The sequence below is a fragment of the Loxodonta africana genome, chromosome X (genome assembly GCF_030014295.1).
Source record: "Loxodonta africana isolate mLoxAfr1 chromosome X, mLoxAfr1.hap2, whole genome shotgun sequence".
In the NCBI taxonomy this organism is placed as follows: Eukaryota; Metazoa; Chordata; class Mammalia; order Proboscidea; family Elephantidae; genus Loxodonta; species Loxodonta africana.
The window spans coordinates 162,361,161-162,379,135 of NC_087369.1; the positions used below are offsets into that span (position 1 = coordinate 162,361,161).

The 17,975-nt window shown below is 39.1% G+C and overlaps 1 protein-coding gene across 9 annotated transcripts in view; it reads right to left on the bottom strand.

The window, feature by feature from the left end:
- Window positions 1-1,227: 1,227 nt before the first annotated feature.
- Window positions 1,228-17,975, bottom strand: part of ATP11C (ATPase phospholipid transporting 11C) — a 193,378-nt gene continuing 176,630 nt past the window's right edge. For 2 of the 9 annotated variants that reach the window (XM_023539457.2, XM_064277651.1), the window contains 3 exons: window positions 16,376-16,529; window positions 9,966-10,070; window positions 1,398-7,250 (listed from right to left, as the gene is read on the bottom strand). In XM_023539457.2, the coding sequence (XP_023395225.1) occupies window positions 9,969-10,070; window positions 16,376-16,529 (256 nt within the window). In that variant the 3' untranslated portion in view covers window positions 1,398-7,250; window positions 9,966-9,968. Of the gene's footprint in view, window positions 7,251-9,348; window positions 9,394-9,965; window positions 10,071-16,375; window positions 16,530-17,975 lie in introns of all 9 variants that reach the window. The other 7 variants (XM_064277654.1, XM_023539461.2, XM_064277652.1 and 4 more) reach the window with 7 other exon arrangements.

The following is a 17,975-nucleotide window of genomic DNA, read 5'->3' on the forward strand; positions in this document are numbered from 1 at the left end:
AGGGTGTACATTTATAAAGGGGCTAAAACCTAGCTCCTTAGAGTTTCAGCTTTATGTCTATATACTCAGTTATAATATTAATTTTGAACCTGACTTTGTAAATCCTTGGTGAGCCAGAGCTAGGCCTGTTTTCCCTCAGATCCATCCTCATCCTTCCCCTTCTCTGTTCTGTACAGGGGTGGTGGGAAGACTCCTTCAAACTGTTTCCCAGATTCCTATGTTAGCTGGCTTCTGGATGGGCCTAGCTAATGGAAGGCACTGGCTAGAGGCTTGGAAGCAGGCAAGAAAAGTCAGGGAATTTCTACTGCAGGCTGCATCTTCAACAGTAGTTGAGACTCTTCAGTGGCCCCAGCGACTCCAGATAGGCCCACCAGTATCCCCACTTCTGCCAGGTGACCAGGCCATAGGCTCCAGGATCTTCAGTTTCTTTCATCCCCAAAGCCTAGGGGTGGTTCTGGCTTCCTGCTCTTTTTAATGTCTTGGTTGCTTCCCATACAGTCCCCAGTTGGCTTTTCAGCTCTTCCATCACCTTGTCATCACTTCCCCATATCAAGTTCCCTCTGTTTTAAATATGATTTTCTGGCTTGAACCTTGACTGATGCCCTTGGCTTAAGAACTCTCTTTACTTACACCTTTCTCAGATGATGAAAATGAGTACCACCTCCCCCACAAGTGATAATGGGAGACCAGTCTTAGCGAACCTAAGATTGGTTATCTAGACTATTGCCGTTGCTTTATTTCTCCAAGTGTGCTCCACGGAAAATAAGTATCCAACGATCAGGTGGCCTGTGCAAAACCGGTTCCTAGGTCCACTGTTTGGAATATACTGGGCTCAACAAAGTCAAATGGGTTCCTTAATATTAGATCTTTCATTGACTTTAATGTTCTGGCATGCATTGTGACTTCTCTAACGGGGGGACTATCATACACAGAACTTCCCAAATTTGTTGAACTAGAAACCAAAAAACTAAACCCGTTGCCATCGAGTCGATTCCGACTCACAGCGACCCTATAGGACAGAGTAGAACTGCTCTATAGTTTCCAAGGAGCGCCTGGTGGATTCGAACTGCCAATCTTCTGGTTAGCAGCCGTAGCGCTTAACCACTATACCACTAGTGTTTCCTATCTAACTAGGGAACTCCTTTTTTCAAGGAACACCTAATAACATTTTCCAGACCATAAATGTTTCACAGCCCAGTTTGGAAAATGCTGAATAACAATCATCTCAGCCAGATTTTTGATAAGAGCTGGAAGTGCTACGGCTGCTAACCAAGAGGTCGGCAGTTCAAATCCACCATGCGCTCCTTGGAAACTCTGTAGAACAGTTCTACTCTGTCCTATAGGGTCGCTATGAGTCGGAATCGACTTAACGGCAGTGGGTTTTTTTGGTTTGGGTAGGATCATTTGGGATGGAGTGCTGGCAATATCCCCATATTGTTGCTTTAAGGGGTCTACACAGTTTTGATACCTGGGGTAGGCAGCTAGGCTGATGTCTCATTATTAAAATTAAAGGAGCTCGCTTGTATTCTCTCTCAGATGGCCACCTACTTGTGTGGGAAGCAGGGGTAGGACATGAACAAGTACTTGAAGGAAGCCCAGTTCAGCACCATTAGATGAAAGGGATGAGAACACATTCTGGGACATTTCTGAGGCCACCCACCTCCACCCTAAGAACACTGGCATGGCTCCTGTCTACAATCTGATTTGAGGTAGCGCTGACTGAAACCTCATGGGCCCATACAAAAATGACTAAAGCAAAGTGTGCTTTATAATTGCTCCAGAATTCAGAAAGAGATGCTCGAGGAGTCCCAGCCAAACTGTACAGTGTGGTGTAGCAGACACCGTGGGCCAGTCTTGGGTCTATACTGACTAGTTATGGCAACGGGGGCAAAATAACTAAGTCTCAGTTTCTTTATCTGTGAAAATCTGGAGTTAATGATCTGTACACAGGGCTGTTGCGAGGACGAAATGAAGTATGTAAAAATGTTCCATAAAGTGCTATGCAAATTTTAGCCAATAACTTGTATTTTAGTCTTTTACATTCAGTTCAATGTAATGACTTCTCCCATTAATATTGTTATATTTGTTTTTAACTTATATTCTCAAATGATTCCACACATTAAAAAAGTTGCAAAGATAGAACAAAGAATTCCCATACATCCTTCAATGAGACTCCCTAAAATATAAACATCATACATAACCATAATTTCAGAAATCAGGAAATTAACATTGATGTGTCATTGAATCTATATGCTATATTCAAATTTTACCAATTGTCTCATTAATGTTTAATTTCTGGTCCAGGATTCAATTGAGGACCACAAGCTGCACTTACTTCTTGTCATCTTCTTTAATCCGGGAAAATTCTTGTCTTTTGTCTCTCATATCTTGATACTTTTAGAGATTGTAAGCCAGGTACTGTATAGAATATCAATTGGGGCTTGTCTGATTTTTCTCATGATTAATAGATTAATACTTTGCATTAATAGGGTTTATGTGTATTCATGCCGTCAGAGGTGGCATAATGATAATTACAGTGTTCTGGTTAAGTGCATGGACCCAAGTCAAAATAAAAAATATATATAATTTTTTCGTTCAAAATCTGGTTCTACTGGACTGTGTGACCTTGGGCTTTACTGTGACTCGGTTTCATCTTTCCAATGACATACTATTAGTGCCTATTTCATAGAGTCGAGAGTATTAAAGCAGTAAATATGTATAAAGATGTCAGACGGTACCTGGCACAGTGTGTATACATCTCACGTAAAATGAGTTTTTAGTGGCTTTACTGACAGGATGTACTTGGCAATTGATGAGACCAAAGTGGCATTTAGCTATGTATGATAAATGCTACAGGCATTTTAGCTATCTACATCCATTGCCCTGCTCCACTCAAAGAACCAGGGCCAAAGACTTGCAGCCAGCATGGATTTCAGCCCAACATGAGGTGCACTGTTCCTTTCGGCCAGAGGCCTGCCTCCAGCACTTGCTCTCAAGGCCCATGAGATGAAGACCTGCTTGATCCATACAGCAACATTTCTTCAGCATGAGTCTACATTTCCTTGCCCATCGACTGTTGGGAAATGCACTGAATAACAAAAATACTGTGAAATAATCAGGCGCCATTTTTGCTGACAACTATTTCCAGAAATTCAGCCTTCAGGCTTAATTAGTATGTGTCCTGCACTTCACCCATGGACACATTCACTGAATAACCAGTGATAACCTTGGCTCCTAACCTTTCCATGTACTTCTTCTAAGGGGCCAAGCCACTCAGCCCCTCACAAATACTTTATTGACCAGTCCCAGACAGACTCAGGAACTCCCCTCAAGGCTGAATTGGGCAAAGAAAGGAAGCCTGAACAGACTCATTTCAAGAAGACAGAATCTTAAAACACATCTGTGAAAATTTGGTGAATGACAACTTTTATTAAAAGAAAAACCTAAAGTAAAAAACAAAACAACAAAAAAACCCTTAATATAAACCAATCCTTGATATCTGTATATCAAATGATATTTTCCAAAGCGATGAGCTCTCTTACCTCATTGACTTCACCACTACGAGGACCCCATTTTTCAGGTAAGAAAGAGGATTCAGAGGGTACAGGCTCTAAGTGGCAAAGCTGGAACTTTAACTCAGGACTCACTTCCAAACACAGTACATTTTCCACTTAACCAAAAAGGAAAAATTAAAAGTGCACTAGATTTAGGCCAAAGATGAACAGGATTAAAAGGCTATAGAAAAGCTTAGAGACTGAAGAGTAAAAGGCAATGCAACCAGCTACCCTAGACCAACTTGTTTCTTGGCGGTCAAGGACAGGCGGGTTTGTCAAGAAAAGAGCCCTAGGTGCAGGCTGAGCAATGGGGGCAAGGGAGAGAAGAGACCACACCTTTTGGACGCAGTGTCAAACTTCTGTAAACTCCTTGCATCTTTTCCCCCAGAAGAGCATACGGACTGCTCAAGCGCTGCCTGCAATCACACACAGTGTTAAGAGTCACGTCATCATCTCTTAGACTTTGCTTGTGTTTCCAGGCTGGGTTAACAAATTGTCCGTTTGGTCATGGTAATCCCTTTGGGATGGAGTTTCTCTTATTCCATCACAAAGCACAGCTCAAATATCATCCAGCTGTATTTGGCTACTTCAGAATCAAATGCTTTCAATGGGTTGTATTTGCTGGTTTGACTGGACTTTTGTTAGTTTTTAGTGGCTTTACTGACAGTAAAGTATGTAGTCGGCAATCGACAAGGAGACCACAGTGGCATTTAGCTATGTACAATAAATGCTATGGCATTTTATCGCTAACAAATACAATCTCACTCAAAACTCTCACAAATACGTTAAACCCATTGCCATCGAGTTGATTCCAACTCACGGTGACTCCATATGCGTCAGAGTAGAACTGTGCTCCAAAGAGGTTTCAATGGCTGATTTTTTTTTTGGGGGGGAGGGAAATAGATCACCAGGCCTTTTTTCTGAGGTGCCAAAAATGTCAGCTGAATTCACGGAGAAATGATCAATCTTTTATGAGTTGTACAGGCAAAGAGGAAATTAGAAACTTACTTTCCATTGTTTCCACATCATTTTTATGTTAAACTGAGACTTCCAAAAAAAGAGGCTAAAATATCAATCATATCATACCAAAGTTTATTGATTACATGAAACAAAAATTTCTGTAATGAAAAAGGCAAGTTGCATTCATAAAAGATGGCATTCACATTCATTATAGAAAGCAACAATGCAGATGTAAAAAATTGTTTAAGTGAAAAAATGTAATATTGCAGTACCATTTTGCAAGCTGAAAAATGATTTTGTCAATACTTGCATAAAACTTGCACATTTATATACTGCATGTTATTAAAAAAATTCCACCACTAAATTATTATGAATTTTGCAAATTTAGGCTTACATTTATACTGTTGCTGGTGTATATGTGGTAGATATGAATCAATGTTTTCAGTTCAGTGGGCAACATCCTTAAACAATGGACAACTGTTGTGAAAATTACAAGGACATTATGATCGTTCAAAAGTATTCAAATTATAGGTATATGATCCTATTATGACATTTCCCCCCTTTCTCTGTCACAAAATAAAATGGTGAGATTGCAGTGCCAGGGATAACGGACGGCTTCAAGTTATTCCGTCTGCTAACCCCATGCCAGTCATTTTTAGCTCATTAATAAAATATCTTTCAGAGGGAAAGTCAGATTCCTCTCAAGGATCTAGGCCACGGTATTAACACATCACTGCCATTCTGAATTTGAGCTGCAGTGTAATGTGTAGCTGAGACACGACTCTAAATTCCCCTTACTCCTTGTCTTTCTTCCTGGCTATAAGGAAATTTACATGCAGCCAACTCTATTTCCACCCCCCTGGGTGTTCTGAATGCGTCTAACCTCCAATGGTTCTGCAGCAACCCAGCCTCTCCATCATCTCTCTTACTTGTATTCACAGTCCCTACAGTTCTTATATAAAACAATAATAACAATATAACAACAACAACTATAATAACAACACAATAATAACAATAACAAACATCAAAAGCTTTCCTGGGTCTGGTTTTGTAGTTCTTTGGAATAGGCAAAGAATATAAAGACATTGTCTTTAGCAAATTACCTCAAATACAGGCTACCAGAATACAGCACACTTAAACTGAATGACACGTACCAAAAAACTAAAAAATAATACTGATAAATGAGAACAAATGAAATCATGAAAAGGGGTCAGGAATGATGGATGGATTTCTAACTGAAATTAACTCATTTCTAGAAATTTTAAGAGAAATTACACCTAAACATTAACACGAAATGTATTTGTAAGAATCAAATGTGCCATATGGACCATATAAATACACTGGTACAGATTGAACCTGATACTTTTACCAAACAATGTACAATATAAACACTAATAACAACACAGGCATGCCAGAAAGACAAACAAAACTGGGAAGTGATAAGAAAATGTTTGTTTTTTTTAAAGACCAGTTCAATTTAGCAGTCAAATGTAGTCATTTATATTCCAAAAGCATGTGTTTAGTTTTAACATTGAAGAAAGACATTTCACATTTATTTTTGTTGTGAGTGAAGTCACTGGGAGGCTAAGACCTCCTTCTCGAACAGCAGAGTCGAGGACTTTACCAAGGTGAATCTCAAGGTTTAGACTTAAACCATTGTCCTGGCCAAGTTAGCTAAGAGACAGTATTCGTGTTGACAGAGCCATGACTCAGGCAGCTGAGCTGTCCTCTTGGGAGGGATCCCTTCTTCCCAAACTGGCAAGTTAAAAAACAACAAAGCGCTGCATATATGCAGAAATGTAGCCTCTTTCAAATAAAAACTAAAATAGTTTAAAACAAGCTGTTCTTCTTTCCTCTCAACATAAAATTATAAAAGGGTGATGTGCATTATGGCTTTTAGTTTTTATTCACCTTATCTCAGGTAATAGTAAAATCGACACAGGAAAAATCGGTTTATCTCTTATTTTGAGGGCTATTAAGTGATCAGAAATGTTTTGTACTTTTTTTTAGTAGCCTCACACCCACAAACGGACTTTAATGCACAAGAACAAAAAAAAAAATTTTTTTGTTCCCACATCAATACCTGGCCTTAACATTATTTCCATGTAAATGTTCAAGGTTTTTTTTGGCCAGGATATTCCAGCAAGAGACATTTTGCATGTGAGTGAACAGAAAGGATCAACTATTCTGATGCAATGATAACACTTAGTCCTCCTGCAATTTCAAGTATTCCTTTCATATATTTAAAAAAAAATTATCATTCAGCAGGAACAAGAAGTGTGATCCAAATGACCTATTTCTTTTGCCAGGCAAATAATAATAATAAAGTGTTAGCAAAATCTATTCATTCCCATTGCATGACTTCTACATTATACTACTGTGTTAAATCCATTCATAAAGTTCATGGGTTAAAAGAACACTCATTTGGTGGTTATCATTATTCTATCTATAGCCAGAATTCTGAGTGTTCTTGCTTTCAACTTTCATATAATTCTTAACTGTGAGCTTTGGCCGTAACAACTGCTTATAATAACTGTAAATATTTAAGAGTCATTTGGTATTTTCATAATTTATTCTGAACCCTAGACATAAGAGAGTGGTTTAGTTTGTTGCATATCAAGTATCCTGAGATGGTAACTTTTTGTAGTTGTTTTTTTCTTCATGCTTTCTTTTTTAGCTGTAACCACTGTCAATATGCTTGTAGGATAATAACATAGGCAGTTCAAGATTCGGGTTCTGAAAAATTTAAAATATACACAGTTAAAAGGTTTATTTTAATAATAATGTGAAACCATCTGTTTAGCATTTTCAAAAATAAGTCAAGTAGTAAATTTTGTTATGAGTAAGGCAGCCGTCTTAAAGTGTCAAGTTTTATTCACATGCAGGGGAGAAAAAAAAAAGTGACACAATCACCAGATTCTAATCCTTTCTCCATTTGTCAGGAGACTAGATTCAGACTTGCTCTTTGCTTCTGACTGCTCCAGGGTACTTGCATAAATTTTTGCCACTGGGATTATCTACCAAAGCGGAGGTTTAGCTTACTATGATCCTTTCCTCCAAACTGGGAGCTCTTTGAAAACAGGGACAACATGTTATCTATCTTTGTACCTCCAGTACCTAGCACAGCATCTAGCACATATGAGGTGCTCAGGAAATGTTGAACGGATGAATGCGCTGCCTTTTTTTTTTTTTGAACACGTAAATTTGGACATAGTCTGAAGATATACTCAGTTTGGAAAGATTGTGAAAACATTTTTTTCTGTACTGAAAGAAGCCATTTCCCTTCTATAATAACCAGCTGCCATCTAGTTGATTCTAGCTGACGGTGACCCCATGTGTTGCACAGTGTGTTGCACAGTAGAACTGTGCCCCATAGGGTTTTCAATGGCTATCATCTTGCAGAAGTAGATTACCAGGCCTTTCTTCTCAGGCACGTCTGGGTAGGTGCGAATCACCCAGAGGTTAGTAGCCACAGAACTTTCCATACTGAATTTGGAGATTCTCTGTCTTCTAAACATTGTCAAATGTGTGGTTGGTTTGGGATACGATAGGTAAACTAATCACTGAGTGTAAATCAGGTATCTTGAAAATTGGATCACTTCTAAGTCCTGTGTCAAGGGAGGGAGCCTAAGTTTAATTCTCTACATCAAAGCCCTGAGTAGTGCAGGGCCTTAAGTGTGTGCAGGGAGGGGGTCCTTCCTATTCTGGTACATGCCCTTATCACGGTTAGACTAGAAGTCCTCTAGGATACTTTTCAACCTAGGATGCTTTTCACATCTGAGGCTGTGATTTCGTGGATTCCGTTTTTTGTTCCACATTCTCAAGGACCACTGTTTAGTTCTTTAGTGCAGGATCATGGTGACTAAACAAACGAGGTTGTCATTCAAGGGACAAACTTAGTGGCTAAACTAAATGCCACATATTTCCCTTGGAGGACACATAATGCCACATGAAAACCTATTCCTGGATGAAATAAGTACCTAAAAAATAAAACAAACAAAAAAATTTTTCTTTAAAAAAAAAATTCCTCAATTCTACATTATACACTGTAGGAGTTAAGGCCCTGGAGAGGCCAAAAGCAGTAGCAATGTCTGCTACCCAGCCCTGTCCCCAAAACTCAGACCAAACTAAAGAAAGCAATCCAGGGGGATACGAAATTAACTGGAGGATATAAATTAACTGGAAACAGTATAGCCAAAATGTACCACACAACTTAAGACAAGGCTATCTGGGTCTAAAGGGCCAAAGGCTGGGAAGGCTACTGGGAAGCAGATTCCGTATGGAGGGAAAACAAACATGCAGGTGAGTCACTCAAAATGGGGAAAAGATGTGGACTGAGGCAAAATGAGTCTGCCCCCAAAATAAGGTTGTAGTGCAGCCCGTGAGGAACTACAGGTGACAAAAGAGTCAACTGGTTCAATTCATGAGCTCCATCTTTTTAATTCTTTGTGCGCATGTGTGTTGGGAGGGAAGGGTGACAAAAAGCAAACGGGCCTATGCGGTAGACTCGCACTTGTTAGTTTCAGAGTGAACTGACCTGCAATTTAATTGATGATGTGAATATATGAAAGATGGCCTTGCCCTAAGCTGTGTGGAATTGTTTCTAAACTGACAAGCATGTGAAGCTCGTTCATGAATTATTCCAAAGGCCTGTGGGCCTGAAACTCCGGCAGTCGGGAGAACTGAGTACACAAACAGGAGGTTTTCTTTTTTGGGGCACGGGATGAATAGAACAATATTTATAAAACAAATATACTTGTTATTAGAAAAAGTAGCAATGAAACATTTATATAATTTGGATAGCATCCCCCTGAATGGCTAGGAAAGTTTTTACCTCTCAAAGTTGAAACATTTAGCTTGAATAAAACTTGACATTAAACTAAAAACAAAAAAAAATGAAGTTATGATTAGAGTAGGCTAGTTGATTAATATATATTTCGGAATCAAATATTTACAAGGACTTTGTATACCTGCAAACACACAGACACAGCACATGGAGGTACAAACACACTGAATTATTTTCACAGAATTCCCAAAAAGGACATGCAACGCTAAATTAACTTGATATTATACAGATGCAATTTTGGAATATTTATTTTCAGTTTTCCAAAGATTCTTTCTACATCCAAATCACATTTCCAGGTCAGTATGGATGAGCAGTTTGAAATAGATGTGCCTGCCAAGACAATTTGCCCCTTGCAAATTAAATATACCGTATTTCCCCTTCAGCTCTGAAAACGCCTAAAATTTTCTTTCGGGGCTGAGAAAATCCAAAATATATATATTTCCCCATATTCCAAGCAATGCATCTTTATATTTTTGCAACGAATAGTATAAAGTTCACCACACCAACAGCAGAGAAAATTTAGAGAGTAATATTTTCTTTCTTTTTCTTTATAATGCTGTTAATCTGTTTCTTTAAAGCCAGCCCACTTGTTTAGCACTAGGTACCTGTTACAACATATTAGATTCGTCTGAGAATGTTCGTAAAAGAAGAGGTCTGACTGAAGGTCTGGCGGATAATGAGTCAGATGCCCTTCTACAGCTCAGATTTCTCTGAAATAGTGAGGTAAAGATACTTAAAGCATTTGAAGATTGGTTAACCTACCTGGTGCTAAAAACGCAGTGGAAAAAAAAAATCATTTTCTATAGACTCTACTCTTCTGGCCAACAGTACAAATGATTACACTACAGCAAACGCATAACATTCAAACGAATACATTCAAAGGCCTATGAAAGTCTCCGACTCAAATCAAAATGTTTTCACGGTGGAAGTGTACAGACATTAGAAGTAGGTGGCAAACTTGGATTTTTGAAATGGCACTGGTAGGTTATGTGGTAAGATGAGTCAATATGGTTTGATTAAGAAATCTTGCCATCCTTTTGGTGAACACCTCTGAGAGTTGTGCTGGTGCTATGCGTGTACCAAACAAAGAGAAATTTGTGCAAAATATTCCTGCCTGGATGAACAGACTGGCTCCACACACGCCATGGCTACTACTCCATACCATGGATCAAGGAGACCACAGGCTTATAGTCCAAGCTTTCGAAAATTACTTCCTCTCCCGAGCGACAATTTGAGAAAGTGAATAAATAGTTAAAGGAAAATGCCAAAATACTCTAAGTGTCAATAGAAGATATAAAAATGAGTCATGGAAAGTAATATTGCATAAAGAATTAGAAAATGGTGTCAAGCAAATGAGAATGCAAGCAAGTTGGTACATTAAGAAAGAAAATCACCTTATTCACTCCAAGAGAAACTGTGATTGCTGGAAGTTTGAGAAAGCATGAAGATAGTAGATGTTCCTGAGGAAGGGAGGCGTTTCGTTACCTTGTTCACAATTGCACAAAAGGTGGAAAATTGCAGTAGAAAACAGAGAAATGCAGAAACCAAAAGGAAAAAAAAAAAAGTAAATATACTCCCAAATGTAAGACATTTAAAAAGAAAGCTTGAGAATTCGAAGTAGAAATGACAGGTTAGTTTCAAAGACGTTACTCTCTGAAGTAAAAGCAGAGTTAGTTAGGAATAGTATGTATGTGCAAACTACTATTCTTATATATACCAATTTAAAATTATTTTGTTAACGGGAAAATTGACTACTTCTGAATTAAAATAATTTTTAAATGTTTCTCATTAATATAAAACTTATCTGCAATCATTAATTCACTGGCCTATATTTGTTCAAAACCCATTGGTCTGTAATGAAACACATTTGGGGAAGTTACATTTGTTTCATTTACCTCTGGACCAATGCTTAGCTTTTTCTTTTCTAACACAATTTTTGATTGGCCTCCCCAAGCTCTTCTTCAGAGACTTCATAAAAAAGGGCAGATTAAAGGGCTGCTAATTTCTTTTAAAATACCTAGACAAAGTCAAAGTTGCTAACTTAAAGTTTAATTATAAAATCTAGGCTATTTGCTTCCTTCTCATCCTGTGCCTAAAGTTATAAGCTATTTTATAGACTTGGTTTTGGCATTGCCCAAGCAAAACAGAAGATGAGGCCAGTTACGAGGGTTGAGTTTTAAAACTCTGCTAATCAAGATTATCCACATTTATTTACTTAGTGACAAAGGAAAACAGACTTAAAATAAAAAAAAAGCTAAAGTAACCCATGTATCCAGCAGAGTTTTGTAAACAAATTATACTTTTAAAGGCAAATACTTGGATTTATTCACGCATGTTGTGACATAACTACATTTTTGTTTCCAGTTCATATTTTACCTTAACTTAGGAAGAAAACTGGTGATGTGTTGGCAACATGCCAACTGCCGATTAATAAAGCTGGAGAAACTGTTTTGAGAAATAGAAAAAAAGTTTCTATGTTCTATTTTGTGGGCAAAAACCTTGTAACAAGATTAACATGATACCAAGTCTCCTACGCCTGTGTTTAGTGTTCAAGTCTATCTATTTAGGGCTGCAATTGTAAGCACATTTTGGTGTGCTCAAAAACTTGTATCCAACCTTCAGAGATAAAAGTATTTCTATGAAGCAGAAACTTTATGGGTTAATAAACGAGGTGTTAGGAGTATTTATAGAGGAAAAAAAGGAAATATGAAAGTACAAAAGGCAGTAGAAAGCATGAAAAGAGGACCTAAAGCAATAAAAAAATGAGTATCACTAAGAACTGGTGGGGGCAGTGGGAAGAAGGGGAGATGACCAGCGACAATAATAGGAAATTTCCGCGTTCCTTGGCAGACATCTCGAGCTTTGACACCGGCCCAATCAGCAGTGTGTCAAAGAGGCCAATGGATAAAGGCCCACCTCAACAGGCACACTCTTAGAATTTACCTTCTTTTTTTTTCCAGTTCACAGGGCTACCACCCTTAGGACCCGGGGCTGTTTATGACACTGTGAGAATCCCAATAGTGACCGTCACTACCACCATTATTATTATAATGATAAACTGTGTTTTCCAAAAATTTCAAACTGTTTTCTCTGGGAACTTCTGCTCAGATGGCTGACATTCTTCTTTTCCCCATTTTCCATACTAAAAGAGCTCTCTACACAATGGTAGGTGTCTTCCTGTTTGTGCAAATGTCCCAGGCTAGGCGAGGCAAGGCAATGTTGCCGGGCCCCTTCCCGCTAGATTAAAGTGTCCTCAGGACCAGCAGACAAAGCTAGGCCTGTCTTTTATTGTGATAGTTTACAGGAGGTAACTGCATAAGGACATGGGGAAAATGCCTCCACTGGAAATCTGAAGTGGTATTTACTACCTAGCTGGAAGGTCCAGGTGCATGTCATTGATTCACAGAAGGCCCAACTGTTGTGCTCAGTGGAGACATGACTTTTTGAAATACCCAAATCCTACACTTTAAATTTCCCTTGAAGTGTTGCCCTGCTGGTTCCGTGTGCAGTGCTCAGTGGTAACTGCGTCATACACCGTCAGCAGCATGGCTATGCAGCTGTGTCACTTTAGAAACTGAAGAAAAGCTCTATGGTCCTAAATGATTGGACTTTAGTACAAAAATTAACTTCATTGCTGAAAATATAGCTGAGGAATATGTGGCTTAACTACGAGCCTTGAGTTAAGTGATTGAGGGAATCTATTTTCGAAGCTAGCCGAATTCTTTATAATGCTAGTGTCATGACAGAGCTCAGCTGTGGTGGAGGCCACCATACCAGCCTTTTCACTGGAAGCTTCAGGGAGTAGTCACTCAGCCTTAGAAATAGCTCAGTTGTGCTACAACAAGCCATGTTATCAGTGATTGTACTGTTCTGCTTTATACCTGCTTACAGAAAAGTGTTCCTTTCTAACCTACCCTAAACTCCTTGTGAGCAAGGGCCACATCTGATTCATCCCTGAATTACTAGCACCTAGTTTAGTACAACAGCTCTGGATTCCCTGGGTAGTGCAAATGGTTAACTTGCTTGGCTGCCAACTGAAAGGCTGAAGGTTGGAGCCCATACAGAGGCACCTCAGAAGAAAGGCCTGGTGATCTACTTGCAAAAACCAGCCATTGAAAGCCCTATGGAGCAGTTTTACTCTGACACACGTGGGGTCACCCTGAATCGGAATTAATTCAGTGGCAACTGGTTTAGTACAGAAGTGAACTCATAGTAGGCCCCCAGACAATGATTGCTCAATTGAATGGAAATCCAGAAGACTGCTTCTATAATTGTTAAGTGCAATAACTTAATTCCCTTCTCAAAGCAGCTGCCGAGGTTCCCGTAGGACCAGCACTGGCGGCCAATCTGCACTGGCATTCCTGGCTCTGTGTACAAAGGGCCCAAGAAGCTTACTGGTTAAAGTCAGGGGGATCTTATTACCTCTAGGTAGGGGCTCACACTTTAGCCCGCTAGGGGCCTATCAAGTATGAGGCAGGTCCAGTGTAAAAGAATCTTTTGCCTCTCTCTAAAATAAGACCAATGCCTTAGCAAGGGATACTGAACAAAGTAGGATGTCAGCCAGGACTGTCAGACTGCTGGTCACTAAGCATCAAGGCTAATAGATTTTGGGAAAGTAAGATACACACTCTTCTTTTTTTAGGGGTGGCCCCAGCCTCTTTGATATGGCCAAATAAGCCCTTATTTATATAAACAGACATAGCTGAACAGAATAGGTATCTGAGCAGAATAGTTGTGGCTGCCGTGTTTCAGGTGGCCTTTATGCATTCATATGCACTACATTGCTCTTCCATTTTCTCACCAAAAAAAAAAAGAGAGGCAGCGCTGCTGAGTGCTTGCAGTGTGTTTTCTCATCTCTAACTCTCAGAATCCCACGGAGTCTGAAAAACCATTTGGCCTTTCAGACACTGGACGTAAAGAGAGATGTTCATCAGTAGGCGGTTCAATAAATGTTTATTGGTTCAATGAGGGTAGGAATCAATGAATGAATGATTTCATGAATGAAGGTGACCGTGGACATTCTCCTGATTGTCCTAGCATATCAGCACGCCAAGCTACAGCACAGACACTAAAATTCCTACCACCGTGGACATAACCCATGGCAAACAGATTTCATGCTGAACCTCTGGCAAAATCCTATGCAGCTAAGCAAAATGGGCTGCAGTTCTAAAACTCCATGCTTTCAAAAGAAGCTCACGACCTGCTGTTTGCACTGAGGGAAAAACAGGTCTAAGGCTTTATCTGTGACTGCCTTGCAGCATCCTTCCCTTTAAAAAATTTTTTTTTCTTTACCTCTATATAAAAGCCACCTCCAGCCAGTGCCTACATTTCTAAAAAAAAAAAAAAAAAAAGGTTGTGTTTGAAGGTTCTGATTTCTCCGCTTGAAGCTGTGTGTGACCCATCTTAGCATGAGCTCCATTACCATAAATAAGCAAAGCATTTAGGAGAAGCCCAAGGTGTGCTCTCGAATAAGAATGGAAGAGGAAGTGGGAGATCTCCCCGGACAGATTCCCTATTATACAAAAGCACCAGATCGGTTTCTTACTGTGACATTTTTTATTTGGCTTCATTCAAATTGGTTCCTGAGTCATTCTGAAAGGAACCTGTTTTATCAACTTGTTTTTCTTCTGCTCAATTGTTAATAAGGTATAGTTAGGCAATTCAAATGCCTCTTTTCCACCCTAAGACCAAACACCAGGCTGGAGGGAGTTAATGCGATGTCTACTGGAAGGATTTAGGCAAAGACTAAGGCAGTCTCACTCAGCCAGGCTAACACTATTTTTGTCCAGTTCCATCTTGGAAGCAGGGAGTTCAGGACAAATCTGACTACCTAACTATACATGGATTGGCCAAGAATCCATGTAGCTTATGCCGCTGACAGTTCTATTGTTTTGGATTGGGACTGACACTGACTTGTAACGTGAAGATCTTTACACATCTAATCACTGATCTTTTTTTAATCATTTCAGATTCCCATGTCTGCATGATGTCACTCACTGTATTCTATCAATACAAAAGGGGTGGGGGAGGGGGCTCAAACAAACAAACAAATAAAACACCACCAACAAAATCAGACAACCCAGTTTGATGACTAAACTGGTTCATAAATTTGATCAAATATGTAGGGAAACAGAGCTTAGACTATTTCCTGAAAATATTGTCTTAGAGGGGATACAGGATCTAGTTGGTGTGAATATGACAGAAACAGGGGTTTGTTTGGCAAAATGAGCTAGTGTTGGTAGGAATATATTTAATTTACTTGTTGGTCAAAATCTTCCACAAGTTTTATTTTCCAGGTTAATCTACCCCTTTCACTTTAATGGCTTTTTAGAAATGTTAAAAAAAAATCAGATAACGCAGCGCCAAGTGATTAGGCAAGGGAGGGTAATAACTTCTCATACCCACAAGAAATTTACGACTTAAGCAGCAAAAAATAACACACATAAAACAGTTTTGATTTTTTTTAAGTGTGTTCAGGAGGGTAAGGATGTAGAAATCACATCTGGGGAATTCTCTTTGGTTCAAATATACTGCTGGAGAGACAGGGCTAGAAGCAACACAGAGATTAAGCAGCACTATAATTAAAGGGGAAAGGTTTGGAAAAGGCAAATTGGGATTATCAACTGAAAAAAAAATCTGCAAACAACCCGCAAGGAAATTTCAAAGGTTAAAGCTGAAATGTTGGTGTGGAAATTCCTGGTGTGAAAAATTCTAGGCTAAATTAAAAATAAAATAGTTTTTTTTCCTTTTAAATTTCCATATGGAGCATATGAGATACTCCATATGAATTGCTAAAGGTCACACAGAACACTGTTAAGGAATCTACTTACCACCTGCATTGGATAATGAAGTTTTTACTATACTTTTTATGCAGAAGAGGAAATTAAGTGGTGAACCTGTAAGGAGGGGTTTAATATTCTGTAACTGATATGGTTCTCTAAGTAAGATTTTTAATTCATGGCAGATATCGAAGCCCCTTCAAAAAATCAGGTTATAGTATAAACTTAGTTCTTACCCTGGCACTTCTTCTTCTTACATTCTTTAATACAATCAGTAGAATCTCAGGGAAAAGGCTGATAAATATTAGAAAAACTATGGCCAGCCACGTGGATACAGAAGACAGCATTTGAGCAAATACGAAATACATTCTCTGCTGCTTGAGAAAAGGCCTGGAGTGGAAAGAAAATATATAACGGAAAACAGATCAGTTTCTATCATATGAAACAGAAATGTAATTGAAACTGTCTTTTGTATTTAAAAGCAATCTTCATTATGCACATTAATAAAAAAATTTCCTCTAGAACGTCCCAAAGGTAGTAAACAAATTTCATTTACCAAATGTTTGGAAAGAAAAAGAATAATAATCAAAGGGGAAAAGAAAGATAATAAAATGCATTTGACTTGAAAACAATCAGGCAATCAACTCCAAAGATGCCAACTGGAGAATATTTATTTGCATTAGAAAATGCTGGAGCTTCAAAGATACTCAAGAGAAACGATGGTTAATTTCTATGTAAATAAGCATTTTACTTCCCCAGCTGTTTTATTAATATGAGGAAGGTTTTGCGCTCTACATTCAGAAATTTAAGACATTTTTATAATCCTCTCCCCAGAAAACTATGTAAATATCAACATAACTGTAGAGCTTATCATCACCCTCAAATGGTAGGAGTCTAGCATTTCCATCATATATGGAGTTCTAGCATGGGCCAAGTAGGTTGACAGAAAAGCAGAATATTGCTAATAGGGCATTAAGTAAGTCCCAAAACCCCCAAATCCAGGAGGACCTCTCCTTTACAAGTCAAGATTTCATTCCAAGTCATCCACTGAACTGGTGGGCATGGCCATTGAGAAGCACCCCACCAGTTTCCCGCAGAGAGCCTCCCTGGCTAACTTAGGAGCTGTTCTAAGCTGGGGGAGGGAGTGGAAAGTGGCTGCTCGAGGTCCAGATGCACATTAGACCCTAGGATTAGGAGCCTTAGGTAGATAAGGGATCGCTCCTGTTTTTTACATTGTGCAGTGCTCACTGAAGATAAGCTGGCTTCTCAGTTAAAAATTAATGTTTGCCCATCCTTAGGCAACACAATACAATCAAGCTGGTGGCTCTGCATCTGTGAAGACTAGACAGTGGAACGGAAGTGGGCAGGACAGAGAAGTGGACAAACTTAGGTGGCCTGAGCTAAATAGGCTTTGGAAGTCCTGTACAAAAAAAAGACTTTTGCAGTGGTTCTAGCCCTAGACTAGCTCTGAAGAGCATCCTAATTTTCTAGGCAGTTTTTTTTTTGACTGAGCCATAAAAAGGTCCAGCAGAAAACTGACAGCTAGTCACAGGGTCTTCCTTCATGTGGTACCCACAACACTCTTTGAATAGTCTCTCTCTATATATATATTTCTCACTATATATATATTACTATTATTTTTGCCTAAATGATATCTATGGAACGCTGCAGAGGAGCTGTAAGAAACAAGAGAGATTATTCCTCGATTGAGTTTTGTGCTCAGAAATCATCATTCTCACTTCCCACCCTGAAAGAGGGGTGTGTTCCAATGCCTCAGGGTAGAACACGCCCGGGGACATTAACAGAAACTAGCATTCAGCTGAAGTTTCTAGTCAT